General features: G+C 36.1%; 1 protein-coding gene across 2 annotated transcripts; it reads right to left on the bottom strand.

Moving 5' to 3' along the window:
• Positions 1-248: 248 nt before the first annotated feature.
• On the bottom strand, positions 249-25,947 carry LOC111009838 (ARM repeat superfamily protein). Of its 2 annotated transcripts, XM_022283055.2 has the most exons (31): positions 25,700-25,943; positions 24,888-25,010; positions 24,103-24,260; positions 19,984-20,028; positions 18,856-18,934; positions 18,672-18,745; positions 17,981-18,087; positions 17,360-17,542; positions 16,720-16,923; positions 16,402-16,615; positions 16,229-16,303; positions 15,824-16,152; positions 14,957-15,149; positions 14,581-14,833; positions 14,177-14,504; positions 13,755-13,935; positions 13,500-13,640; positions 13,118-13,379; positions 11,937-12,368; positions 11,022-11,485; positions 9,368-9,504; positions 9,076-9,257; positions 8,565-8,957; positions 7,872-7,997; positions 7,220-7,285; positions 5,369-7,131; positions 5,006-5,285; positions 3,434-3,667; positions 1,841-2,359; positions 1,614-1,746; positions 249-1,081 (listed from the first exon to the last, which is right to left on the bottom strand). In XM_022283055.2, exons 1-31 carry the CDS (start codon positions 25,766-25,768, stop codon positions 825-827), a joined length of 8,004 nt encoding a protein of 2,667 aa, XP_022138747.2. In that variant the 5' UTR covers positions 25,769-25,943; the 3' UTR covers positions 249-824. The 2 variants fall into 2 exon arrangements, with proteins under 2 accessions (XP_022138747.2, XP_022138748.2); XM_022283056.2 differs by lacking the exons at positions 249-1,081; positions 1,614-1,746; positions 1,841-2,359; positions 3,434-3,667 and having other exon boundaries at positions 5,086-5,268; positions 25,700-25,947.
• Between the last annotated feature and the right edge of the window lie 1,980 nt (positions 25,948-27,927).

Genomic DNA, 27,927 nt, shown 5'->3' with positions numbered 1-27,927 from the left:
ATATTTAAATCTAAAATTTATCACGATGTTCAAGAAGGCAAAGGATTTAATGATCAATGGACTTTCGTTAAATAAAAATAAAAAAAGAATTTCCATTTCTTGGTACATGGCCGCTGTAGATACAACAAATTTTTTTTCAATTACCTCTTGTCCAAATTTGAAAAAAAAACAAAGAAAAGAAAAAAAAGTTCAATGTCCATTTAACCCTCGCATTGCCAAATTCTACACTTCAAACCTTAAAAATTGAATAATTCCAAAAATAATCTATTATACAATACTCATCTTTTAGCTACAAGCCTACAATTCACAGTTTTTAAATTTCACTTTGCTACCTAACCCTTGATTTTCTTCAAAATTTGTATAACTTCCCCCTCTAAATTTCAAAATCTTTCAGTTTAAACCTAATTTTCTTGTCCACAATAAAGTAAATGGCACTCCATATTCCTAATATAATTAGATAAAATTAAATAATTTATACACTGAACGACCAAAATTGCTTACAGCAAATCAATATACCAAAATTGGAACGACAGAGCCACACTCCCCTGTGGATATCTTGAAAATTCTGCCTCTTGCAACTTGAAACCTCCATTGATCAGATAGCTTCAACAATGTTTGATCATCTGATCATTAATTGAGACAAATCCTCCTCCCAGTTCGGGACTGCGTCCATGACTGACAGTTCACATGTCGTCAGTACTCTAGGAAGTTCAATTTGTGTCCTCCTGTGAGTTCCAAAAGCTTGATTTCCGACGTCCTGAAATCTTAACCGATGTATCTGTTAGTATAAAGCGACGACAATGGATATTTTTGCTACATCTAGTCTACAACATCCGTCTCGACATTCTCATAGTCGCTATCTTCCTTCTCTTGCTGGCACGTTGTTTTTCAGCAATCCGTATTTTCCTTTTCGCATTTCGCATGGGATTTATGACGGCCATGCGCTTCTCTTCTAGCTTCCTCTTATCCCTTTTGGCCTTGAGATTCTTCTTGATCTGGCTATACACCTGTACAAATTTCTGAATTCCCAAACAGTTCTGTATTTTATCACAAACTTCTTGTGCCAATTGTACCATTGAATCTACAAAACAAGGGGGGGAAAACCATTGGTGATTAATGAACCGCTCTTAATGGATCAAACACATAAACAAGTCTAACATTAGGTAATATTAGGTGAGATAAATAAACCATCCCACTTAGTTCATCTTAGATTAATAATTACGATTTTAAGATTATCTCTAATTTGTCGCCTTGAAATTTCTAACTTGGAAAGTACGTAAGAAATGCTCCACCTCCATAAACGTGTTTACTACTTCCGAAAGTCATAATGTTGTTTCAGCCCAACTTCATCCAACAAGAAAAAGACTAATAACTAATGAAAGATGAAAGAACAGTATTGTGAAAATTAAGCTCGAGCAAGAATATGGGGGCTGGATTTTCTTTATTGTGATGTCTCTTTTGAATGAAGCTTAAAGTTTCTTATAAAATAAAAAAATTTACAAGTAGAATAGTTCACAGATGCAAATACATAAACCTCCTCAGATATTTTACGCTGGGATGCAATCAAGAATCTAATAATCTGCAAGAAGATTTGTATTGGAAATAGAGTTTACCTGGGATCAATTTTCCAGAAAATCCTTCACGGACTCTATATAAAGGCAACAAAATTTCAAAAGCATAACGTTCGCAATCTTCTACACCAATTTGCGATGATATATTGCAGAAAACATTGAAAGCTACTTTCATCTGCATGAAGTAAAATGGATGATTAATTAAAAAAAATAGAGGAAGGATGGTAGAATTAAATTGTTTAATTAGTGTGGAAACACTTGGAGAGAACCTGGATAGTATCTGTTTGAAGAGCAACCTTTCCCATCTGCTTGAGCAAATTTGAGACAAGAAGGTGATGGATCTGCTCAGGAGAGGCATCATTCTGGTCAAATACACCAGTCATACGAGGTAAAAGCATGCTTTTTCCTTTTCCTGAATCCAGCAACTGGAATGCTTTGAGAAAAAGCTTTTGTTCAGGTTGTTCGAGCGTAGACCAGAACGAACAGGAATTAGCATTCTCCAACTTTCCAATTACAGAATGCAAACCACAGATAGCAAAAACAAGAGTTTGGACAATCAAATCAGCATCTTTATCTGTAAGCTCCGACTTCAACTGGCAGCAAAGCGAAGTAGCAATTAAGAAGAGTCTACTTGGTTTCATAAGAGAATAAGCTCCAAGCGATCCTTCTGAAGTTCTTCTGCTATTCTCAATCACAGTAGTGAAATATGAGGCTATCAGGCGATTTGAGATACTACGGATCCACATATGTGGGTGCAAAAGCAGGTGACAAATCATTTCCCAGATATCCTGAGAGTAATGCAAAGGATTAATGTACAACAACACAATATCAGTAATCCAAAGACTTAAATACCATGTAATGGATGCATTTGCATAGACAACACAACCAAAGAAGTATTAACTTTTTTTTTTATACAACATGTGGGGTGGGGGTTTGAACTCATGAACTCTTGGTCAGAAATAGGTGTCTTAACCATTTGAGTTATGTTCGGTTTGGCCAAAGAAGTATTAACTTAAAATGGTATGGTTTACTTATAATATACATAAAAACAATATGTACTGATTTTATCATTTGTCCACGGGACATAAAAACAATGCAAGGTATTTAATGTCATATTTTCAGCTCAAAGTATAAATTTGATAATGCAAGGTATTTATATCTTATTTTCAGGACATACAAAACAATGTATTGTACAAATGGCACTGCCTGAACCTCCCCTAAGGACACATCATCATTTTCAAAACAAAGTGTAAATTTGATAATGCAAGGTGCGGTACATCATAGTTGTCAGTAAAAGCAGTGCGAATATTATTTCCATTGAAGTGTTCAGGTAAATAATGCTCTCATGTGGACTCTTTACAAGATGGCTTGAATTGAAAAGAATTATGAAGCGGCCGGTTGATGATGCATGTTTAGTTTGTGTTAGGTTGTGCACAGACTCTTCTCTCTAATCAGCAACCAACTACACTACCTACCACCATCTCGCACTTGTCAAACCCGAAAGAGAAGTATTTACTCTAAAAAATGAAGCTCCTCACTGTGACTATGAATGCTCATAAAAACATCAATAGGTGGTCCAAGGCACTTTTTCCTTACAAATCAGGGCTCTCCTGTATTAGTGTTCATTAGGTTCTGTAGTACTGAAACCAAAAGGATGTGGTGGACCAACCATAAAATTTGATAAGCTCCCTAAAAAACTAACTGGACTTCCCTATGTACCCCGATAAAAGTGGAAAACATCTTCTGTTCAGTGTTCAGTAATAGCTCAGAGTCGGTAGAATAAAAATGAAATAACTCCTCAATGCAATAAAAACTTAATAAAATAAAACGATAGTTAAAAAAAGTAACTGGCAGCAGCATACCTCAAAACCCCTCTCAAAGAATAACTCAGGGAATTGGTGCATCATCTTATCTAGCATCACTAACGAATAATAAGCCTCTTTCCAAAAGGTAATGGTAGTTTCTGCAGAAATGTCTAGCTTCTCATTATTGGTAACATCAACAACAGATTGCAAAATGCCTCTGGCAACTGGCAACACAGTTTTTATATGTCTTTCAAAACCTATCTTTAAAGCTTCAACTAATAATCCCAACACCTGTGTACAAAAAATAATCTCCATTACTTTCTTCCACTGTATTTAACTCTATTTAAATGAGTGACTAATCACCAAAGCAATAACAGATCATAAACAAATCATATCTTTTAAAACAAATATAATATCGTTATCTTCCACTTGTTTTTTTCCCTCAAAATGAAAGAGATGGTTAATGGAAAAATCTAATTGGTCGATTGAAACTCAAAGCCTAAAATCCTTTTCTTCCATGAGAAGCCATGAGAGGAATGAAAAAACTATAGAAGGGCATTAAAAAAACAGCTCAACCAAAAGATACTCTTGGAGGAAGGGGCTCCAATCCAAAAGATGAAAGCTTAACTGATAATTACAAAAGACCGATCTCCATATCTAATAAGCTTGCCACAAGATAGTAAAAAAACAGGCTTGCCACATAAACCTTCCCCTACCCCGAAAGGGGGACAATAACACCTACTCCACCATCACCCGACAATTCCTGTTGCAAATTGAAGACACCCCAAAGCAACACAAAAAAGGGGTCCCAAATTTCCCAAGCAAACTGACAAGACCAAAGAATGTGGTGAAAATCTTCCAAAGCACCTTTGCAAAGCACACACCACTGCACTAATAGGTTACCATAAAAAGGGAAAAAACACAAACAATTGGCACAAAACATGAAGCAATTACAAACAAAAAGTCTAATTACTTGTCATTTTTAATAGAAAAGCAGAGCATTTTTTCCCCTCATTGTGTTATTGTTTTCTTTGCAACAAGCGTGAGTTAGTAATCTTATTTTTTCATTATTTACTTTTGTATATTCCTTAAAATTTAACAATGTGAGTTAGTAATCTTCTTTTTCATTATTTACTTTTTTATATTCCTTAAAATTTAACAATGTAGTGGTGTTAAATGTTCAACATTAGTCACTGCATATCAGAATGCTGATTCAGAATTTTTTATTAATTTTAATGTGTCAGTATCCTCTAAATACAAATTAATTTGCTTCAATAATAAGTGCAGAAGCAATTAAAACAATCAACATAAGCTCACATAAATATCTTGGAAGCAAAAGCACTAGAATATCCAAACTTATTGTGAATGGTTATCTACTTCGAAAGAAGTCCTAAGCTCAAGATTTGACCTCAATCAGGGATTAAACTTTTTTCACCGTTGAAGAACAGGGACTGTTTACTTTAAAAGAGTAGACATGTAAATGTAGCATCTTCGTAAGCACGTCACCCACCAAAGCTAAAACCATATCCTTATATTTACTTATAAATAAGTTGATTGAAAAATGAACCAAACCAAAATATAGAAGTTTAAGATTGTTTTAAAAAAATAACAGATATTTATGACGTTCACCTGTGCTGCAGCACTCAATAGTTGTTGCTTTCCTCCCACGTACCAAGATAAACTGTAATCAAGTATAGAATGGAGAGGACCTGAACTTATGCAGCCTATTAGCCGCTTAATTACAGCACCAGTCATAGACCGAACATTGTTATCCTGATCATTAGCCAAGCATGCCACCAAATGAACAAACAATGTCTGAGAAATACTATCCACAACACTTTTTGGAAATTTAACCACAATTGTGTAAAGCATCTCCAGGACAGCTTCTCTTCCTGTTGAATGTTCATACCTTCAATAATAGGAAAATCATCTTAAGACAGAATAAAAAACAAAATTACTATATAAAGAAATCAGCTTAATATCATAGGTCACCTTAAATTTGAGAGCAAAAAATCAAAATGTTGCTGCAAACGCTTTTCTGAAAGACGATAATCAAGCAGAAATTGTAGTAAAATTTTGCTGCATTTCTTCCGAATTGGTTCAACTTGACTCGTCACCATCAATTCAGCTACTCGAATAGCAAGATCATATATCTCAGGAACAACAAGCTTGCGACTAACAATTGCCTTTAGAAGTGAGAGGGCAATAAAAGATGGATTCTTGTCAATATCGACAAACAGTGGAAATTGAATTAATAAATGTAGCTGATCTGTGGAAAGTGTAACTTTTTCATTCCGCAGAAGCACAGTTAATAACCTCAAACATGATTCTACTAATGGATTGCAGGGATCCATTGAACTATGGGCAATATGTAACACTACTCCCTTAATTTTGTCAGCTTGGGATTTGACAGATGGCAAAGGCAATCTCAGCAATGGAGTGAGACATCTAAGAGTTAATGATAAAACATCCTCATATTTAGAAGTCAAGCAGTTTCCGAACAGGGCAACAAAAGGGTCAAGCATTGATAACAACTGATCATTTCCTTTCCCAAGTTGCATCTTCTTCATGTACCCCTGCAGTAGCTTAAGTGCGAACACCATAATAAGGTGTGAACAGGGGGACTTTGCAACTATTGTTTGACATGATAAATTCCTTCCTCTGGAAACATCTTTAGAATGTTTGTTTGCATCTACCAACGATGAGCCTTCACCCTGTCCATTTTCACCTTTGATGCCATCTTCAACGAGTCCATATATGAAGATTAAAAGATCAGTTTCATTGACAGATGGGTTGCATTCGAAACCAGTAGCTATGCTGGTTAGCATATTTTCCAATTTGGCTTTAACTTTTGGTGTGAGATGCTTTTTCATATGATCTGTAACAGGTCTAAGAAGCTTAAGTGCTTGGCTTTTAAATGTTGCGCTTTGAGCTATCAATTTCAATGTATCGAAGGACTTCTGTTTCCTTGTCTCTTTCATTTTCGAGGCCAACTTTTCAACCTCTTTTTCCTCCGCAACTTCTCCAAAGATGTCTTTCTCAACAACAGAAATGAGATCTTCCAAAAGATAATCTATCTTCCCAAAAGCTGGATCAGTAAGAAATTTTGACAATATAAAATTGAGTGTATACCCTAACACATGCAGCTCATATCCACGTTTTAGTGATCCTCTCAAAACCCTAACAATAACCTGCAAGTATTCAGATCCAAGCTCCTTCAAACTAGCAGCCAGAGCAGATCTAGCTTCATCACGAACACTTTCTAAACGATTCTTCAAAAAGTTCACAATATGCTGGATGACGCTCAAAAGTTGTGAATCCATAATATCTTCTGGAAGTAATTTTAACACCTTTAGAGCAGCAAGATGAACATAAATATCTACTTTTTCTGACTGAGAGTTCATAAGTTTTTGTATCTTTGGAAACACGTCTTTACCAAGGCATTCTTGCATGTCGCTGGTCACAGCCATGCTGTCACATAGGTGTGTTGACCCAACTTCTGAAATATTCTTGTGAAAATGGAAGTTGTCCAAAATAGAACATATCAAGCGCAACAAAACCTTTTTCTTATCTGGGTGTTTAGTAAGGTCTCGAAAGCATCTCCTTAATAGAGAAAAATATGACTTCCATTCCATTCTGCCAGAAATTGAAGCAAGCGCCTCTATACAAGCAACTCTGATATTCTCTGCTTTTCCCTCTGGTAAATCAAACAGCATATTGAAAAAAAGCGGCACAAACACATTCTTCATGATAACCTTCAAGCAATTCAAGCGAGGATAACTTAAGCAGACTTCCAAATCAATCATTAAATATTAAAATCAATATTAAAAATAGAGCAAATACCTCAGGCATGTTGAGAGCCGAAATAGTATTTTTGAAGCGAATCAGTGCCTTTGCTCTTCTAAGTTTCTGCAGCATACAAATAATTTTTTTTGAACTATCAGAAAAATCAATGTGAAATGGAAATAGTAACTCAACAAGAAGTTGAAATCAATTCTTTTTATAGGAAATCAAATTTATAAATTCAAACAATGACGATGAGATTACTGAATCCATGGTCTTTTGAGTTGCTATATGGAATTACTTTTGTGAAGATTCAAATGTCTATATAAAATATCTCCTTATTATCTAGTCGAATGCTTATACATAATTGAAAAGAAATATGAACTTTGAAAATTATAGCAGGGGATATCAGCAGCTTTAATCCCCCCTTTCATTTCCTTGTTTTCCTCAAGTTCATGTACCTTCATTGATTGAACCATGGATAAAACGAGAAATGGCTGAAGAAAAAATTAGACTATTTACTTTTTTGTTTAGCCCCTTAAAAAATGCTTCATCCATCTAAACATGTACATGTATATATAAATGTTAATTGGTGACTAATTTTAGCGTGGCAGGATTATAAAAAAGCAAAGAAACGCTACTCCCAAGTGCAGTGGTGGCATTTTTATCCCTATAATGTGATATTTTACCATCATATGAACCAGAAATTCACCTGTAAGTGGGTAATGTTACTGAAAAAATCAACTTCAGCATCTTTGCTGTATAAAGCCTTCAGTGAACTTAAATTTGCTACATCAGGAAATTTCAACACCATTTCTCGCAATAGATTTATCCATTCCTGTAACCAGTTCATAAAAAATCAGAGACGAAAAATGTATACAATAATTGCAGAATTGTACTCCAAAGACATCTGCATAATATAAATTTAATCAACAAACTGAAAGATGAAAATTTTAAAGATTCTGAAGTAGAGATTCTCTTACCATATATACATGCTTAACATAGAGAGGAATAAAATACTATATGGAAGAAAAGAGGATGGATTTGTTTGCGATCCATTCTTTTTCTTCCATTTTCTTTACCTTGTAAATTAGAATTTCTATTGTTCAGCACCAATAGATTATAAACTCAAAGAACCATTCAAAATCCTCAGATACATGGTAATGAATCTAATGATCTAATAAGGGAACTTCAAACCTATACTTGGAAACTTTTTTCGTCACATCCACAATAAATGATTTTCGTTTTATTTTATAGAGTAGAACATAAACCAAAGCTTAATAAAGATTTTGTTCCACAATGTATCAGCTGAGTATTTATCACAGATTAATTTAAATACAATTTTTTTATGCAACAGATTACTCAAGGGCAATAAGTACCCAAAAAAAAAAAATCAACTTTGTACCTTTTTAACAGAGGTCTCTCTGTTCATTGCTCCTCCCATATGCTTCAAGATAAATTTTTTTGTTATGCGCATGATGCTAACTTTTGACCAACAACTATTTTCTGATAATGTCATATTATCAACCGATTCATGGTGACCTATCCCTCCTTGACAAAGAATTGAAGAAGAAAATTCAACAAAGGAGAGCAAAGATCTATAAGCACTATGCCTTAGGATTAGTTCTTCAGATGACATATCATGCACGCACTGTGATAGAACAATTAATGCATGTTCCTCTGGAGTAGCACAGAAGAAATCCACATTAATTTTTTCATAACTATTAACAATCGTGTCAAAATCCAGGCCACCAATTTCCATAGCAGAGGTTGCATTCAAACCATGAATGATTTGAGCCTACAGATTACAAAAGTAGATAGAAAAATTACAACATTATCATTCCTTTCAGTCACAAATCAAAATAGTATTATGGATAGAAAAAACTTGAATGCAAAAAAGAAAAAATAAACTTTACCACGCAGATGATTGAAGAATCAACTTCTGCAAGAGCTTTTATAAGATCGCATATAAGCAAACGTAAATCCTGTTCAACAGAAATCAGTAATGGAGAAACTGCTTTCAAGATTTTTGTCGTACTCTCACTCCCTAGAATGGGGACCACATTTTGAATCACTTGCAGAGTATCAGCATGAGATTCTGCAACACAAGTACGGGCTAAAAGTCATGAACAAAATTCTAATTTTAATTTGAGGAGTCAGTTCTTGTAGTGCTTTCCCACACAAAACAAAAAGGGGGAATGTTCTCACCAGAACTAAGACTAGTCTGAGTTAAGTATGGCAGTATGATTTCTATGAACTTCTTAGCATGCAATTGATCCCTTATAAGCTTCGAGACTAATTTGAAAATTCTTATCATTGGTCCATTGTGGTGTTCTACCAGCTTCCTGACACGATGACACAGGAAATAATTAAAAGTCTGTTATGGTATAAAATTTCATTTCCCTTGTCACGTAAAATTTACTGTCGTGTGATAGAAAAATATAACGAGTACCTGAAACATAAAGAATAGCTACAACTCATACAAAAATACATCATGACCAGAATTTTAAAAGTGTAAAGCATCCTAAGGGTTTAGGGTTTAGGGTGCTTTCACATCTTCTTAACCCGAAACGGCAAATGGCAGGGGAGAGGAGAGGTTCCTTTTCGTAGGGTACCCCCAGGAACAGATCCAGTGGAGACGGGGTGGAGCCTGTAGCTCAGAGGATTAGAGCATGTGGCTACGAACCACAGTGTCGGGGGTTCGAATCCCTCCTCGCCCACAACCGGCCAAAAAGGGAAGGACTTTTCCCTCTGGGGTAGGAAAATCACGATCGGGATAGCGGACCCAAAGCTATGGAACTTGGGTGTGGGTAGCGCTTAGAGATTAAATGCATAGCCAAAAGAAATTGAGAGTTTGGATGAGATAAAGCAGACAATATATAAGCAATTCATAGGTATACATAAATTATTAAAAGACAGAACGCAAATATGAGATGGAGAAAATAACCTGTAAAGTTAAAATACGGCAGCCCTAAATAGGTCATCATCTCTATTTTTCCCATCATTTTGGACTTATAGCTCATCATATTTTCCTTTAAGTTGGTCTTATTTCCATATTCCTAAACACTATTGGAGATAGAGAGAAGTACACTTTGGTGAGAAGGTCGGACAAAATAGGACCAAAAGCTTTTTGCTTAAGTTCCTTTCTTTACTTAATTCAACATAGTTTAGTTTTCTTAAAGAGGCCACACTTTGTGAAGTACACTTTCAACAAGGCAAGATACCTAACCAAGACTAAGCAAAGGCTTTCTAGGGCTTGTTAAAACAATGACCACGACAAGTCTAGTGTTTCTACTTGGGTATTGAGATAACAAATTTCACTGATATATCCGTCTTTCCTAACCAATGTGAACTTGTCAGCTAGAAAAAAAGTCGGAGGATAAAATTATTGGCAATACCTTCACCAACTTTTATATGTCCTTTATACTTTTATCCGTAATGTTTCTTTTTGGGGATATGTTTTGAAGTTGTTTTGTAATTACCAGTTAGGTTATATTCTTTTGGATTGGAAGCCCTTATTTAGATAGGGCTCCTCCCGTTGGGCTTTTGTTTTTTGTATGCCCGTGTTTTCGTTCTCTTTTTCCATTTGTTTTAATGAAAAGTGCAGTTTCTTATTAAAAAAAAAGAAAGTCATAGGCCGTAGACAAACCAGTTGGAAAATATAGAAGAAGATGCAATTTAATCTTATACATCTACCATGACCAATCAAACCTAATTATTTCACTCCACTTCCCAGTTACCATTTTGACATAGCCAACGCACCATCTTATAATCCAAAAATGAATTTAATCACAAAAAATATTAAAATGATAAAACGTTAAATGAGAAAACAATAATGCAAATCACATAGATAAAAATATACCTCTTTTTCGCATCTCCACTTTGGAAAAGAACATGCAAGTTTTGGATAAGTGAATCAAGATTTGGAAGTAGAACGCTTCTCACAGCGCCTTCATGCCCATCTGACTCAGCATCATAAGTCAACAGGTTTTCAATAAACTTTAGAACAAATGATATAATCGATTGAGTTGCTGTTGAGATGGTGAGGATTGAGAAAATATCAGGAACAAGATTCCCTTCCCTAGCCAACAATGGAACAAGTCTGTGGCTTCTACTCATGGCGAGAAAGCAAGAGAAAAGTGAACTGGGCTTTTCACTACTTGAGCCCTCATGCTTGAAACTTTCGATTGAAGATTTAACAGACATAAAAAATAGGTCCCAGAATTCACTTTCAAAATCATAATCCTCATATTTGTAAAGAACAACAGAAATGACTCTGAGACATAAAGACCTTAAATCTTTGTACTGCTTCACGGCTGTGCTAGACTGCATGGAGGAAAGAAAATAATTAGCATACAAGGAGGGAAAAAAAAAAGCATTTTGCTTCCGTGTCGCAAACTAAACAGTAATAAGTAGACCCTGAAACTTGACAACCTTGATTACTAGGTAAATGAAAAGACTTCCACAGTACAGATCTCTACATGGCTCTGAGTCTTCCGGTTAAAAAACAACGTCGATGAAGACGTGTAGGTGCAGTACAAAATATTTTGACCAGAATATGATCACACATTCATCAGATAGTTGTTACCAAGTACATTTGATTTGAATATTATCCTTAATCCAGAACCGGTAAAGAAGGGGGATAGTATGACACACACGAACAGAAATACTTGTATGAAAGACAGTCACTCGTGTGAAGGGAGAAAGAAACAGGGTATCAAGAAGTTATCTAAAAAGTTGATAACAAAGAAACGCCTAATCTGAATGGAAACATTACCAGGCTAGAGGCTGTAGCCTCAAGAGAAACCTTGTCACACATATTATCATTTTCATTTCTCCTTGCTGCATGAAGACTCGATGCGCAACTTCCCAATATTCGAACAACACAACCCATTATTATATTGAGAAATGGACTAACAAGAATTTCACCAAAAACTGCAAGAACTTCTTCAATAACATGCAGAAAACCAAATTTCTTCTTCCATGACAATGCTTCTATACTTTCTTCTGAGAAGTACTTCATTACGTTAGTTGCTGAGAACATCATAGAAGCCGAATGTGAGTTACAAAACCAGTTAGCAGTTGCATCATCTTCCCTCGGGATAATATTCAAGGGCTTCAATAACAGAGCAAAGAAAAGTGGGAGTTCTTTTGCATCAAGTTGCGCAAAGAACAGAAGGATGGCTTTTCGAAGATTCACACTGGCTTGCTGGCATAAAAGAAACATCAAACTCAGTATTTCTTGTGACTTCATTATTTTGGTATATAAGATTGAGCCACCCATACTATCAAATGAAAAAATAAGCTATCCTCCATGGCAACTGCATGCATACTGAATAATAGCCTAACACTCAAGTCACTTAACTAAAAGCATTGATAATGTTCAAGAATAGCCAAATACTTTAAACTAAAAACACTGAATAATAGCCAAAAAAACCAATGCATTAAAGTGATGCTTCACCAACAAACAATGACACTGTTCAAGTATAATACAATATGGTACGTCTTAAGAATGAACAAACCACCGCTCAACCCAAAAGCTTAAGCTAATGGGTTGGATAAATTTAATTCATTTATATGGATTCTAACACTCCCCCTCACTTGTGGCCTTGGAAAACAACATCAAGACCTAACAAGTGGAAATCATAATAATTGGGGAGGAAACGACAATGCAGGGGTTCGAACATAGAACCTCCCGCTCTGATACCATCTTAAGAATGAACAAATCACCACTCAACCCAAAAACTTAAGCTAATGGGTTGGATAAATTTAATTCATTTATATGGATTCTAACAGTATGGCATAAAGGTTATCAATCAGTCAACCTGAAATAAACCATACGGGCAAATATGTTCCACTAACATTAACAAATAATGACAAAGTTCAAGAATAACAAATACTGATTATCAGAGCAATCTTCAATATAAACCATCCTACTGTGCCCAATAAAGAAGTTACCTTGCGAGAACCAAGAACCTTCAATTTCCTGACTTTCGGCATCAATAAGCGAGTAACTAATGGTACAAGATAAGGTCTGTGTCGTTCATCAATTTGATTTTTTTCTCTGGACAAGCTCCACCTTGTAAGTTCTTCTCTTAAAGTCTTGGGGGAGATCAAGCTTTTTAGATGTTGATCATATGGGATCAAGAAATCATCTTTCCAGATTAAGAGGCAATCGAGGACCTTGCTTTGAATTTCAGCATCGTTATCATCCAAAAGCCTAGTAAAATACAACCAAAGCGTGAATATGCAGAACCATTGGAGAAAAGAACCGGCAGTCTCCTCTATTGAACGAATATATAGAAGCATGAATAAGCGCTTAATAAAATCTAACACCAACCTTCTCTCCAAAACTTCTTTAAGAAAGTCATTCTTATAAAAAGACTTCAGGTTACGGGTTCTTATCAGCAAGTTTAACCACTCCTTGAGCACACATTTCCACTCCTTGCTTTTACACGTATATTGTTTAAATGAATCCACACTGTAATTTCACAGGACAAGCAAAAAATATTGTACATAAGATAACAACAAGAGTGGTATAAACATCAGACCTGTAAAAATAAAAAAATGAGGTATAAATCCATTGAAAAACAACCTCTCCATATGATCGGAGTTGTAGCCCAGAAATGTTAAGAACAGAGGCAAAATCTGTCGAGACTGAGATTCAACAATAGTTGGAATTTTTTGTAACGATTGGAGCACCAAGGTTAGCAAAGTAAAGAGCGGTGTACTATTCGATGAAGGAGAAACAAATGATTGGAAACATCTGACTAGATCTGAAAGACAAAAAATGTGAAATCAAACTTCAAAAAATAATTCCAACCACCTATAAAAGAAGAAAGAATAGGCCAGACTTTATTACACAGACAAAAAAGTATTGCCAAGAAAGAATTTTACATAACAGCTTTTTCCGTCTAACCATAAAATGAAAAACAAATTCTACAGGAACTTAACCATGCATTATAAAAATGGAATTATGAAGCTAACAAAATATCCATACAAGACATGCAAGCACACCATTTTGTTCATCAGACGATTCAGCAATCTCTCCGTCTGGTTGATCAAGTAGAAATATCCACTGCTGAAAATAACAGATTAATTTATCCCACACAATTCTCGAGTGTCTTCTGATTAAAGAGGCAAGACATTCAGATGCTTGATCCCAAATATGGCTAAATCGATTATGAAAAATGCCAATAATCCCATTTATAACAACAGATAAGTAAGCCCCAGGTATTCTTTCAGCCAACAGGGCCATTTGCACTCTAGAAATTAATAATATAATCTTTCTGCTGGTAGATATCGAGGTAGGAGTTGACTCAATCGAGAGGAGTAGCCGAAGAACCTGACATGTTTAGAGAGTGAATCCATAACTGTAAAGCACAAAGTCAAGGAACATAATGGAACATGGAAAAACTTACCTCACTACCCAGCAAATCACCAGAAGGTGATTCTGAGTTTTCAATTTCCATCTCATTATCACTTGAAGGGTCCTTTGTAATGATAGCAGACCGCAAAGGCTCATGGTGACACAATATTCTTAGAGTAGATATACGAATCCCCTTATCTGAGTGACGCAAATTATCTGCTAACACTAGTACAGCATCCTCAAGCTTATCTGCTTGAAGCTCTTCGGGATAAATTCTTCTGCTAATGTCAAATTCCAGTGCTGGCCTACAGTTGACATAGTTGGTTAGAAAGGCTACATGCTTTCAACAACCAAAACTAGAGATGAAATGATGATAAGAAAATAGAAAGGAAAAAAAAAAGGTCTAGAATACAAATTGATCGACCTACCCATGAACAAAATCCAAATAATCAGCTACAGCTAACAACACTTGTGAACATGAGCTATATCTTTTGGCAAGGTATACAAATCTGCTTGATTCTTCATGCCCATCCTTCTCACTAGAGAGCAACTTCAGGTAAGAACCTATAGTTGCACCAATTAAGCTTTCCCACGTTCTTTTTGGAACACCAAATATGTTGCCTGAAAGATCATGTCCCCAACTGTAGTTAAGAACCTCTAAACAAGAAGGAAAAAGAAAAGAAAAGAGAAAAAAAAAAAAGCAAGCACATTTACATGACAACAAGAATAGAAGCAGCCTCAACTGATGTAATAAACATAGGTATACCCATATTTTATATATCTATTTTATGTATGATCTCTCTTGATCCCAAATTGAGACTCCACCAGGGAGGCTCAAGGGAACATGTCCCCAATCGTGTGCAAAAAATATAAACTAAAAATCAAACCCAATAGGCAGTGTTTCGGGTGTCGGTTGGGCTCATGTCGAACCCAACCTAGAATTGGAGGGAGGAGTTGCCATACTCAAGTTTAATTGAAGAAACCAACAAGCTAGAACAATAGCACACTATTGGAGAAACCAACATACTTAAATAGCCCACTATTCAAGCCCCCCCACATGCACCCCAAACACGATTATCCAGAACTACGTATCCTAAACCCTCCACACTTAAACCCCATATTAACCAAACTCAGGCTTAAGATGGCAAACCCCCAGACGAAACAAATCTCCCATTGTTTTATAAGAAAAATAGGTACATATTATGGTAACTTTATACACCCATCAAAACTATATCAATGTCATAAAGGAAATAAGATGAAATAATCCAATTCGAGATTAGATGCTTAAACTTTACCTTCAACTGTAAAAAGACGATCAAGTTCATCAATCAAGTCCACTAGTAAGGATGGATTGGCTTGAAATTTTTTAATATATGGATAACAATGAATAACACCCCAAAAAATAGCCAACTCAGATTCATTAATATCAGTGGATGACGAACTGCCTTGCATGAAATCGGAGATCTCTTTTATCCAGTGACCGAGTATCTTTAGGAAAAGATTATAAATCCTTGCAACTTCTACTTCGGATGCACATAACACGTCTGTTGGTAATCTCTCGCAGAGGGAAAGCAAAAGATAAATAACTTCTTCAGGTGAAGATTCTATCAACTCATTCATTGTTCTGGAAATGCAATAGCAGACCTATTAGATTCCTCAGCAAAATATGCAGTAGAAAATCAACAAAAAATGAAATATACCTTAAAATGTTAGTTCTGAATGCACATAGTACACCAGTGTCCTTCTGCAATACTTCTCGTATAAAAGTCAATATACTAAAAACAAAGACATCAAATATGTTGTTAAAAATTATAAAATATAAATGGCAACATACACCAAGTGTCACATCTTATGAAGGCCATGTTGCCCATACCTACTGTTCTTCAATTGAAATATAGGAGTCCAATGCAACGAACAATCAGAAATGGATAAAGAGTCCTCAGAACTTTGGAGACCATCCAGAATAACCAGCATTAATTTCAAAATCGTATCAATGATTTTGGATAAATCATCCTCCATTGTTAGGCTTGGAGTTGTGATAAACTTCATCAGAAGTCTGTCTACAAGATCAAGCATCGGTTTGTAGTCTGTCAAACATAACAACTCAGCAGCTTTAGTAGTATAATAGAATTTTATGAACATAGCCAACACTTGAAAATAGGAATAGAGGAGTACTTGTGGAATGTCTAACCAGAATTTTTTTTCCAATTAACATTCTGAACTGCTGAAGCAAGCAGCATTAACAGGTGAGTTAAATGAAGCACGTAATCATTAGAAACGGCATCTGTTATTTCCTCAAACAAGCATTTCCATATCATATCCAATTCCTTGGGATCCATTTCTTCACATAATCTCTCACACACACACTTGATCACTTCTAAAATGGCGTCTGAACCTAGCATAGCGATACAGACAGAAACAACAAGAGGAAAAGAGAATACAGTAAGTGCAGGGGAGAGAGAAAGATAGGCTCAGTAATCAAAGTACAGATTATCATTGACACATTAAATTACCCAACAGTATTTAAAAATGGAACAGGGATGGGAGTTGATTTTTTTCTCTTCGATGAAATGATCCTCATTTAAAATATAAAATATAGAGATAATATTTTTCTTTGTTTACAAGGAACAAAAAATGAAGACATCCAGACATAGATTAAATGACATTTCAATAGGAGATATTTGGATGCCATTAAGCCAGTACTTTAAAGGAGGCTGTCAGAGTGCCACCCCACGCAACGACGTTTAAATAAAACATACATAGATAGATTAAATAATTCACAAAAAATTAGCAATTTATGGAACAAGAATATTTCATAGAAATAAATTCACCTTGGCTGGACTCGAGGCCAATGTCAAACGTTGGACCACTGATCAGGAAGCGAAACACCAGCTCTGCTCTTGAATGAAACCTAGATAAGGTCCCTCTCATAGTGTAAAATAGCAGAGCACTAGCACCATATTTTCTTGTAGCTAAAGGTTTCTTAACAACTTCCAATATTATCTGTTTAAGTCCTGCATCAATTGGGTGAAGGTAAACGATTTTGATAAGGAAGTTACAATCAAAAGAGACAATAGATGTTGGGGCTCTTCCAAGTTCCAATAATTGCCTATAAATTTACACCCTCTAAAGTCAAGAGATGTACCAAACATTGAGGAAGATGACAACATTATAAGAAATCATACCATAATATTAGATTCCATAATTATGTCGTTAAATAAATACAAAACAAATGAAGTTGAGATTCTTTTAAATTTATCAAGTCTGCGCCCACCCCAAGGCCCAAACTTTGAAGACGTCAAGGGTTTTCCTTAATAAGCTCACCCCGAAGATTCAAACCGCAACCTCTGGGAGGCACAGAGACCGTATGATTTAGCCAATAAAATACTAAATAAATAGAAAGTCCCATAAAATACGAACATCTAAAAAGTATTGATATTAGAAAGTCCTACCATTTTTTAGTTGATCAACTGGTGCATTCCTTAGCAAGAATGATGTCGCCTCGGCCATGAAATCTTGAATGTAATCTTTGCAGTAATGTCTTAATGACACAGTAATCCTTAAAATAGCAAATAAACATGCATGAGCGCCCACATACATTGAACTGGTTACAACAAATAATCAGGAGATGGAGAATAACATGAATATATCAAAGAGTTTTGCTCTCAGTTAATCCTCAAAGAGCATTGGAGTAAAATGACTAAATCGAATAAACATAAGAGTATTAGTGGCTGTTTTTTCACCTTATACTTACTCTTTCTTTCGCTAATGATACTACCAAGCTCAAGATTTTCTATCAACTCTGCCTCTATTATCTATTCTATACTCCTCGTGTAAAATTTGCCTCTATTGAAGCATATTAAGGCTCCCCTTCTGAGAAATGGGCTCTCTTCTAGTTGAAAGGCTTTCAAAACCTTATAGACCAATGGCCAAACATATTAGGCCTTTTTTGTAATATTTATCTAATTGAAACTAATATCAAAGCTTACAAAAGAGATTGACTTCAAAAATTCTTTTACTTAAACTTGTATTTCTTATATATGTCTAGTTTCAATATATGGTTGGTATTGATGCATCAGCATACAGATACATTTCTTTTCTTCATAGCAACATGATAATAAGAAGCCAAAGAGGTAGACTTACTTGAGCAAATGGACAAGATTTCGTGTAAGGTATTTTTGCAAGTGCATCATTATATACGACCAAGATGTAAAAATCTGCAAAAAATATAATCCCACCTTAGAGTAAGTATCAAATTATCTTAGAACTCAATTATGGTATCGATAATTTGATATGTAAAAACTGATGACATATATTATTAGATAACCTGCTCAATAATTTCGGGCTCCCTAGCTGCACCACCTTCTAGGAGGGACATTAATGCATCAGTTAATCGAGGCAAGAATCTGTTACATAATGATTGGTAGCAAAAAGAAAATAATAAGTAGAAGAAATAACAAGTAGCATTGTTACAAAATTCACAACCCTTAATATCATATATTGTAAATACTGTTGAAGATGGTAATAAATATGGTTGTGAATTAACAATCCAGTTAAATATTCTATAATATCTTTAAAAAAAACGAGAAAGAAATTGGCACAGGAAGAACATAAAAGAAAAATAAAATAATGACATAAAAAAATACCATTCGAACTCCCTCACACCAGCTCCCTATTACCATTCGAACTCTGCCTCTATTATCTATTCTTTTTCCACCAGCTCCCTCACAAAGGACCTCACACACAGCAACAAAGTGCCCCATAACAGCCTCTACAACACTATCTGGAAGGACAAGTGCCCAAAAACGTGAACTTCTTTCTTTGGGAGCTTAGTCACCGTGCCATTAATACCAATGATAAGTTACAAAGAAGACTCCCCTACATGGCTATTTCTCCACAGTGGTGCATCATTTGCAAGAACAGCTTGGAATCCCAACAACATCTCTTTACCGCCTGCACCTTTGCTTCTGATTTTTGGAAGGATATTCTCAGTACTTTTGGTTGGTCCACAGCTTTGCCTAATGACCCCCAACTTCTCCTTGAGGCCACCCTAAACGAACACCCCTTCAAGAATGAAAAGGAACAGCTATGGACAAATTTCATTCGAGCATTTCTTTGGACTACTTGGGGTGTACGAAATCAAAGAACCTTCATTGACAAGACACAATCGTTTTTTTGATGCTATAGTGTATAAAGCTATCTCTTGGTGTAAAACCTCTCCTACTTTTTATTACTATAGCTACACTTCCTGTTGTATAATTGGAAGTACCTTATGTAACCCATCTATGGGCTTTTGTATACTCTTTCATGGGATTTGTAATTTCATACATCAATGAAATTGTTTCTTACACAAAGAAAAATACCATTCGAACTTATGGAACCCCGAAGAAAAAGACAAATGATAAAGCATAAATGTAGAAACAATAAAATTCAATTTAAGGGGGAAGAAACTAACGGCAAAAAATCCTCCAACAGATCTCTAGATAGAGCTGCAATCAACCTGAAATGAAAAACAAAAATTACATTCCAAAATCCATATAAAAGATAACTGAAAATATACCTTACAGGTAAATAGCATAAGAATCAATATTTGAAATTATGAGGAAAAATTTAAGAAAAACTCAGACAAATGGTCTGTTTTTGTTTGTTTCAAAAAAAACTCAGAAAAATGGTAGATAGAGCTAGCCAGTATCAGTGAATTAAGACAAAAGTAAAAATACTTTAATTGCATCAACTTCGAGCTACTGTTCTTTACATTTCAAGGCTGTGGAGGATCTTCATCATATATTTTTCACTGTCAGTGTCAGAATGGTGGGAGACTTCTTTTCAGATTTTTTTTATTTTCGTGGGTTTGTGACTTCAAGGCCAAAAACAATATTTTTAATTGTTGCTACCATAACCCACCTCTAATCACTAGCAATAACCTTGCCTCTTATCCTTCTAGATTTATGATCATATACTCGAGATCTTTAGATTCCACTCCATCTTTGGTGGCCCACAGGCACTGAAGGCTGATTGAAGGCATTTAAATTCATAAAAAGGCTATGTTCCATGAAATCATGTTTGAGGCATTTGGGGACAAAAGGGTGGAACAATGAGAGATTCTTGAAGGATTACCGGTGAGAAATGCCATTAGGGTAGTTGTTAGAATTTGTTAAAATTTTTAATAAGAAACTACGCTTTCAATGAAAAAAATAATGAAACAAGAAACAAGAAGTACGAGAAGGGCCTACAAAAAAACAGCCCTAAAGAAAAGGGCTCCAATCCAAAAGAATAACACCTAGTTGATAATTACAAAAAGCCTTAGAGACCAAGCCCACAAAGAAGTATTAAATCTAATAAGATCCTAAACATAGTCTACAGACTTCTCCACCCCCTAAACAGTCCCTTATTCCTATCCAGCCAAATACCTCATAAAGTAGCCAAAAAACAAGTCTGCCACAAAAAACGACCCCAGTCACGAAACGAAAGGGACAACCGCACCTCCTCGATAATTAGATAAGGCATTTGTTAGTATGAGTACTTGGGGACACATTAACACATTAATAATTAGACAAGGCATTTGTTAGTATGAGTAGCTTATTGAGTAGAGCAAGTGGGAGGAAGTGAAGGTAGCCAATATGATAGGTGTTTAAGATTGTAGCGAGGGATGGGTCCAAGTACCATAAATCACTTGGGAGCTATTGCTCATATGAATATTGTTTTTTCTTTTTTTTTCCTTTTTTTATGACTGGAGTCAGAGTTTTGCTCCCCTAGACACCCGCGCCCGCCCCAAGGCCCAGACTCGGGAGACATCAAGAATTTAAGCTCACCAGAAGCTTCGAACTTGAGACCTCTAAGCCAGTATGACCAAGAGACACCAAGCCTCTGTCAACTAGGCTACTCCTCGAGGGGAGCTCTTATGAATATTGTTTTTATGAATGATAGAATGGCATTGACAAACAAATTGGAGAACTTTTACTTTGTGGAGGACATCAATTGCATTAAAAATTTAAAAGGATGTTTATGCTTATAGGAATATGAACCTCATCTCTAAGCTAGTTCTAGGCCATGGGAGGGTTCTAGTACAAGAAAAAAGATGTATAGAAGGAGATTTTTCCGCTCTTTTCACATTAATATACCCCAAACTCAAATCTAGGCCAAATATTGAGAATTGGGATCGTATCCTATTAAGAATAATACTTGTGACTTAGCAAGAATTTTTTTTTTTTTTTGATAATAAACAAAGAGAGCTCATTCATCAAACCGTGGAGCCCAAAAAAAAGGCAAACAACCTAGAGGCAGAGGGTCGAGGAGACCCCCTCTAAAGAACCTATACAAACAAAGTATTCCAACTCTGTAGAGTTAGAAGAAAACCGTAGTTACAAAAAACCTTCTTATGGATCGAAGCCCACCAAGAAGCAGTGTGTTTAATATTCTCACAAAAAACCTCTAGAGAAACCTATTTCTCTTCAAACAGTCTGTAATTTCATTCCTTCCAAAGAAGCCAAAAGAGAGCTCTAGCACCACAATTCCATAGAATGTAAGATTTTCCTTTGAGCAACAAACCACCAAAACCTTCCTCAATGAAGTCATCTATCTTCTTAGGGAAGCAGAGAGCCAAATTTAGGTGAGAAGCCAAAAAATTCCAAGCCGCTGTTGCAAAAGTACCGTGTATAAAAAGATGGTCCACTGTTTCCACACTTCTAAAGCACATGCTGCAAACTGAAGGAGAGAGATTCCAATGAGGAAGTTTCCTTTGGACTTTTTCTGCTGTGTTCGTTCCTCTGTAATAAAGAGTCCAAAGGAACACCTTCACTTTTTTAGGGATCTTGAAATTCCAGATAAAAGAAGTTGTGGCTGCCTTTAGTTTCGGGGAGGGGGTGGTAAGGACCTCAAAAGCCGACTTCACCGTGAAATCCCCTTTTCTGTCTGCAGTCCAGCATAAAGAATCATTTCTATGGCCTACCTCCATGCCTTCAAGTTTTCCAATGAAAACCGCCCATCTGTCAAGCTCTCTTTCAAACAGATTCCTTCTCAACCCTAAATCCCAAGTCAAGGATTCTGTATTCCAGCAGTTTGCTATAGTGAACTCTTTCTTATTTGAAATAGCATATAAGTCAGGGAAAAAGACAGACAATGGACAAGAGTCAATCCAAGTGTCTTCCCAAAATCTTACCGCCGCCCCCGAATTCACTTTGAAAGAGATGAATCTGCCAAAATCTGGGGAAACTTTTTGTACATCAATCCAAGGACGGCCTATTGAAGAGTTATTTGAAGACTTGGACCACCATCCAAGAGGCTCTTCCCCGTAAATAGCAGCGATAACCTTTCTCCAAAAACTATTTTTTTCGTTTGCAAACCGCCATAACCATTTCATTAAAAGGGCTTTGTTCTTGTGAGCTAAAGAACCGACTCCCAAACCTCCCCTTTGTGAAGGTAACGCTGTCCAAGACCATTTTACAAGATTCCCAATCGGTCTATAATGACCTCCATTCCAAATAAAGTCCCACATAAGTTTTTCCATAGCTTCAATCACAGATATTGGTGCTATCAGAATCGAAAAAAAATATGTGGGGATACTATTCAGGACTGCTTGTGTAAGAGTAAGGCGTCCCCCTTTTGACAAGATCATAGAGTTCCATTTTCCAATCTTTTGTGCATTTTTTCCACCACTGATTCCCAGAAGCTGTAATGCCTATGATTACCTCCAAGAGGAAAACCCAAATAAGTAAAGGGAAACGATTCTGTTTTGCAACCAAGGGTGTTTGCCCATTGGTTAACTTCTGATTTGCTGCAATTCACCCCAATCACTGCCGATTTTGCTATATTTAACGAAAGGCCCGACATGTGAAGGAAAAATGGTGGATGAAGGAAAATTTGGATGACTCCCCACCATTTTTCCATATTCTTCTGTGATAAGGGGCTGAAGATTAAGACATCGTCAGCATACTGGAGATGGGTTACTTCTATGGCATTTGAGCCTATAGAAAAACCTCTTAGAATCTGTCTCTCATTACAAAAGTGACTTAGCAAGAACAAAGGGACGGGAAAGCCAACAAACCACGTAGCACAGTTGATAAGGGTAAGAAAGTGAATCTTGGTTTTTAGAGTGACTAAACCACGAGATGCAATGGGTGGCTTTTATTTTAAGTGAATTGGATGGTGGTAAAGTTGGATAGGATCTTGTCAAGTTTTTTAGTACGTTGGAGGTGATTGATGTTGCCATGAGAAGAACCTACACACGTCACTTCCCCATAAAACACTTGACCTGCAAGGCCTATAATTAAAGACATAAAAGTCTGCTTATAGTTTTTAATATTTTTAGAAGATTATTTGAATTTCCAAGGGTTTTAAAATACTATGTTGAGGATGGGTGCTTCATTCCAACTAAAAGTTACAATCACGTGTACAGTTATATTAACAAATGATATGGTATGGAGATTGAACAATAACACTGAACATGTAAGTCATCATCTGCATGGGTATAGAACACACGCAGAAACTGTAAAATAAGAAATAAGAATAAACTGAAAAGTGAAAACTAAGGCACAATATCCAACACAAGGATGATTGCCAAATAAGCTTGGCATACCTCAATATAGGCTCAAGAGAGAGCCTTGCTTTCATCTGTACTCTGGAAATAAGGTTTGAGAATATGGACTCCTTGTGCAGTATCACTAGAGGTAATGTTTGTACTACTGGAATGATTTCCTCATAACAAGAAATAAAATCCTCTGCAGTATTTAATTCCTGCATTAATGCAATAAATTAGTAAAGATATTGATAACATATTAATGATAAAAATTCTAGCAGACGAGAAGGCTAAATGATCATGCAAAACAAATTCCTTGGATAAATTGAGTCCCTGACAAAAATGTAACATGAAACACCAACATTACGGAGCATTAACATCAAAAGTCAGATTCATCCAGCCTCCAGGTGCTTTTGTTGAAGGATACCATGAACAACACTGCATAGGCCATTCATATGATATTTTTGCTTTCTAATCTCTCCTCACCTTCTTAAGGTTTATCCTATTCCTTTTCAACAAACTAGCTCAGAGGAAAGAGAAGATAGCAATTTAAGGTTACCTTTGCTGCTCACATTAATAACTCTACTGGGTAACCTTGTGCTCATTTAAATGCAAGTAGTTGATATCGTTATTTCTTTATTTGGGAGAGAAAAATGGGATGCTTTTGCAAACTACCTCAATTCCAGTACTAAAAAATTGATCATAGGCCATAGCTACTTTATCAAACAACGGTGGCAGGCAGTAATGAAATGACAACCGAGCAAACTAAGTACACTAAACCAGATTGGACATATATATCACAAAAATTAGTGACTAAAAGGGAGCAGAATTTAACATGGGCATACCCTCCATTCAATGAGGCAGTCCCGAAAAAAGCAGGATCCCTCAGATGGCTCAGACTTTACTTTATCGAGGCTTCTGTACACATCAATGTCAATATCTTGTACTCTCTGGGAAAATGTCTGGAACTGTAGAGCAGAAAAAAAAAACCATGATATATAAAAAGTCAACAAAAATAATTATCATCTACTCTTTAGAGGAACAGAGAATCACTGGAAAAAGAAAAGTTAAATAACAACAAACAACTAGCTTTTTCTCAGAGAAACAGTTTAACTAAACCTCGGAAGCAATATTTAGTAACCAGGATCCTCATACAAGCAGAAAGAAGACATAATCACGTAACTTCTGCTTCATATGTTAGCCAAACATACACAGAGCAAGCCAAGAACTATCATATGGAGGACCAAAAGATTACGTTCTAACTTTGTATCTTAATCTTCCGGGACAAACTAAAGATATAACTTCGAAATCTTCAATTTTCTATATAACTTCAAAATCTTAATCTAAGACGAATTAAGGGGTGCAATTACCCCCTCCTTCCTTCTTCACTCCACCCCAAACATGCCCATTTGTAAAATGTAAGAGAAAAACAAAAGCCTAGTCAGCATAATTAACCCCCAGGAAACACTCAACAATCTACATTCGGCCAGGCATCCGTAAGACATTAAAAACATTCAACAGTTCAAGCACAATCCAGCTCAAAGTCAGCTCAATTGTACTGGTTCCATGGCGGCAGTGGCAGCAACAGCCAGACTAAGCACCACCAACAAATTATTAACACAGAGTCTTGGAAATATGCGGCGGAGAGAATGCTTACGACAAAACGCCGGCGACCGGCGGACTTGTTGAGGGACTTGACAGCTTGGGCGTGAGAAGGCGTCGCCATGGAAGAAGATCAGAATCTTCGAGCTTATCGAAACTTGAAGAACTTCAGATCGGAAAAAACTTGAATTCAGTAGTGCAACAGAGGAACGTGTTTCTTCGGCTTCTGGTTCTTCTTCGCGCGGCAGCGCCCCCTCGGCCGTCGAGAGGTTTTAGAAGCAGAGGCGGTGAGAATTTGTTCTTGAAATTTTGCTCTCTCTAGGATTTTTCCTGGGTTGGAGTTTGGACTTGGATTTGGGCCGGGCTTCCGACTTCGGCCCAATAAATCCTATATTAGAAGGAATAAGTATTTTACTAGAAGATTCAATATTTTAAACCTTTGTCCTAAAATAGGTCAAGGGTAGCGAAAAATAAAAAAAAAAAATGAAATTGTTTAGGGACAAAATATCTGTGATCATTAAAAATGGATGATGATCGCAAATATTGCTAAGTATTTGAATCAGTATATTGTTTGTGATTGCAAACTCCCTGTACGAGGAGTATAGGGTGCTTTTGACTACTGAATTCCCTCCAAAATTTTACAAATTTACCCACTTAAATATATATTTAATAAACAATTAAAAAAATTTTAAATATGAAAAAATGCTTAATTTATAAATTTTAAATTTTAAATCTCTATCTAAAAAATCACATCTCCTTCTCCCTTTCTCCCCTTTATTCTATGAAAGTCTAGTTTCTCTATTTCTCTCCCACCAAAACTTGCCGCCACATTCCTTCGAAAGCGAGCATCGACACAACACCCACGAACTCACGAAATATGTGGCTACCTCCACGGTGGCACAACACTCATGGGGTGAAACACACACTCAAATCCGACCAAATCTGTAGCTACCTCCACCCCATGGCGGCGCAAAACCCCACAGCAAGATCTGTAGTGTAACACCCACAAATGAGTGATGCATGATCCACGATGAACAAATTATGGAATGATGTAGTCACTAGTGAAGGATGCTGTGTGGCGGTTGGAATAGGACGGTTTGATAAAAGAAAGAGAATGACAAGGTGTCTAGATCGTAAAAACAACAATCAAGACGAGGAACATTGAATATAATTTTACAAAAGAAGAAATGATTTCTGCCTTTCTAATATTTTGTCAAAAACCAAATTAAGTCTTAGGTTTGATTTTTTATTTTTTAGGTTAAAAAATTATAAGTTTGCCCTCCTTGAACATAAAGAAAAGAAGGTGATCACGAACAAATCCTTGATCTATTTTTGCCTTCCGCAGCGGCTGCAAAGTGCTGCCGGGAATCCATTGGTCAACAATCCTGGCGGCGGCGGCAATGGCAATGGCAACCAATCCCCCCGGCGGCGGCCCCCCAACAACGACCCCACGCCGATCCCATCGGCCATCGCCAACCCCAATAATTGATCGATGAGCACAGATCTCTAGTCTGAGTCTGATCGATCACAGACATTCATCTTACCAAGTACATTTGATTTGAATATTATTCTTAATCCAGAACCGGTAGAGAAGGGGATAGTATACGCATAACACACAATAAAACAGAAATACTCTCGCAAGAAAGATGAAGTCACGTCTATATATCTTGGAAGCATTACCAAAAACTGCAACTACTTTTTCAATAACATGCAGAAAAACTAAATTTCTTCTTCCATGACAATGCTTCCATACTTTCCTGGGAATGGGGAATTCGTCGGGATAGAAATTTTTTCCCCTCTCTTTTTTTATTTCATTACACTGGGCGTCGACGGGAGGAAAATTACATCCCACCTCGCCAAGAATTTAAACGAAGATTTCCCGCCTCACCTCACCTAAGCGGACGGAGACGGCATCAGTATTTTTCAGCCATCTAAAAACTGTCTCATACTTGCTTTTAAGCTCAATGTTTCAATTTTAATTTTAATTAAACTTTAAAACTTGAGTGAATGATAAAATTAATACATTCAGTTAGTTACATTTTTCATCATTTTCTAAATATTCTTGGTTAAACATGAGTGATCTTATAACCAAACACAAGTTGTGATTATTCTCCTCATTGTTATTTGACAGTGGGTTTTTTTAGTTCAACTGAGTTTGAATTATTGTTTATAACGTAATAATTTTGTGGCTATACTGTCGTTTAAACTCTCGTAAGATATGTATTATTATTATATGCGGAAGGCTTCGTATATACATGTCCATCTACACGACATTGGTTTGAT

The sequence above is a fragment of the Momordica charantia genome (assembly GCF_013281855.1).
Source record: "Momordica charantia cultivar OHB3-1 chromosome 7 unlocalized genomic scaffold, Mcharantia_2.0 BLBB01000007.1, whole genome shotgun sequence".
NCBI classification, from domain to species: Eukaryota; Viridiplantae; Streptophyta; class Magnoliopsida; order Cucurbitales; family Cucurbitaceae; genus Momordica; species Momordica charantia.
This window is presented reverse-complemented; position numbering and strand designations above follow the sequence as displayed.

Bases quoted from the DNA above. Each gene is read 5' to 3' on its own strand.
- LOC111009838 (XM_022283055.2), bottom strand. From the start codon at position 25,768: ATGGCGACGCCTTCTCACGCCCAAGCTGTCAAGTCCCTCAACAAGTCC. The intron at 13,936-14,176 runs GTGTGCTTGCAT...TTTGTCTTTCAG, and splicing joins ATCGTCTGATGAACAAAATG to ATCTAGTCAGATGTTTCCAA. The intron at 3,668-5,005 runs GTGAACGTCATA...TTTTGTACACAG, and splicing joins TATTGAGTGCTGCAGCACAG to GTGTTGGGATTATTAGTTGA.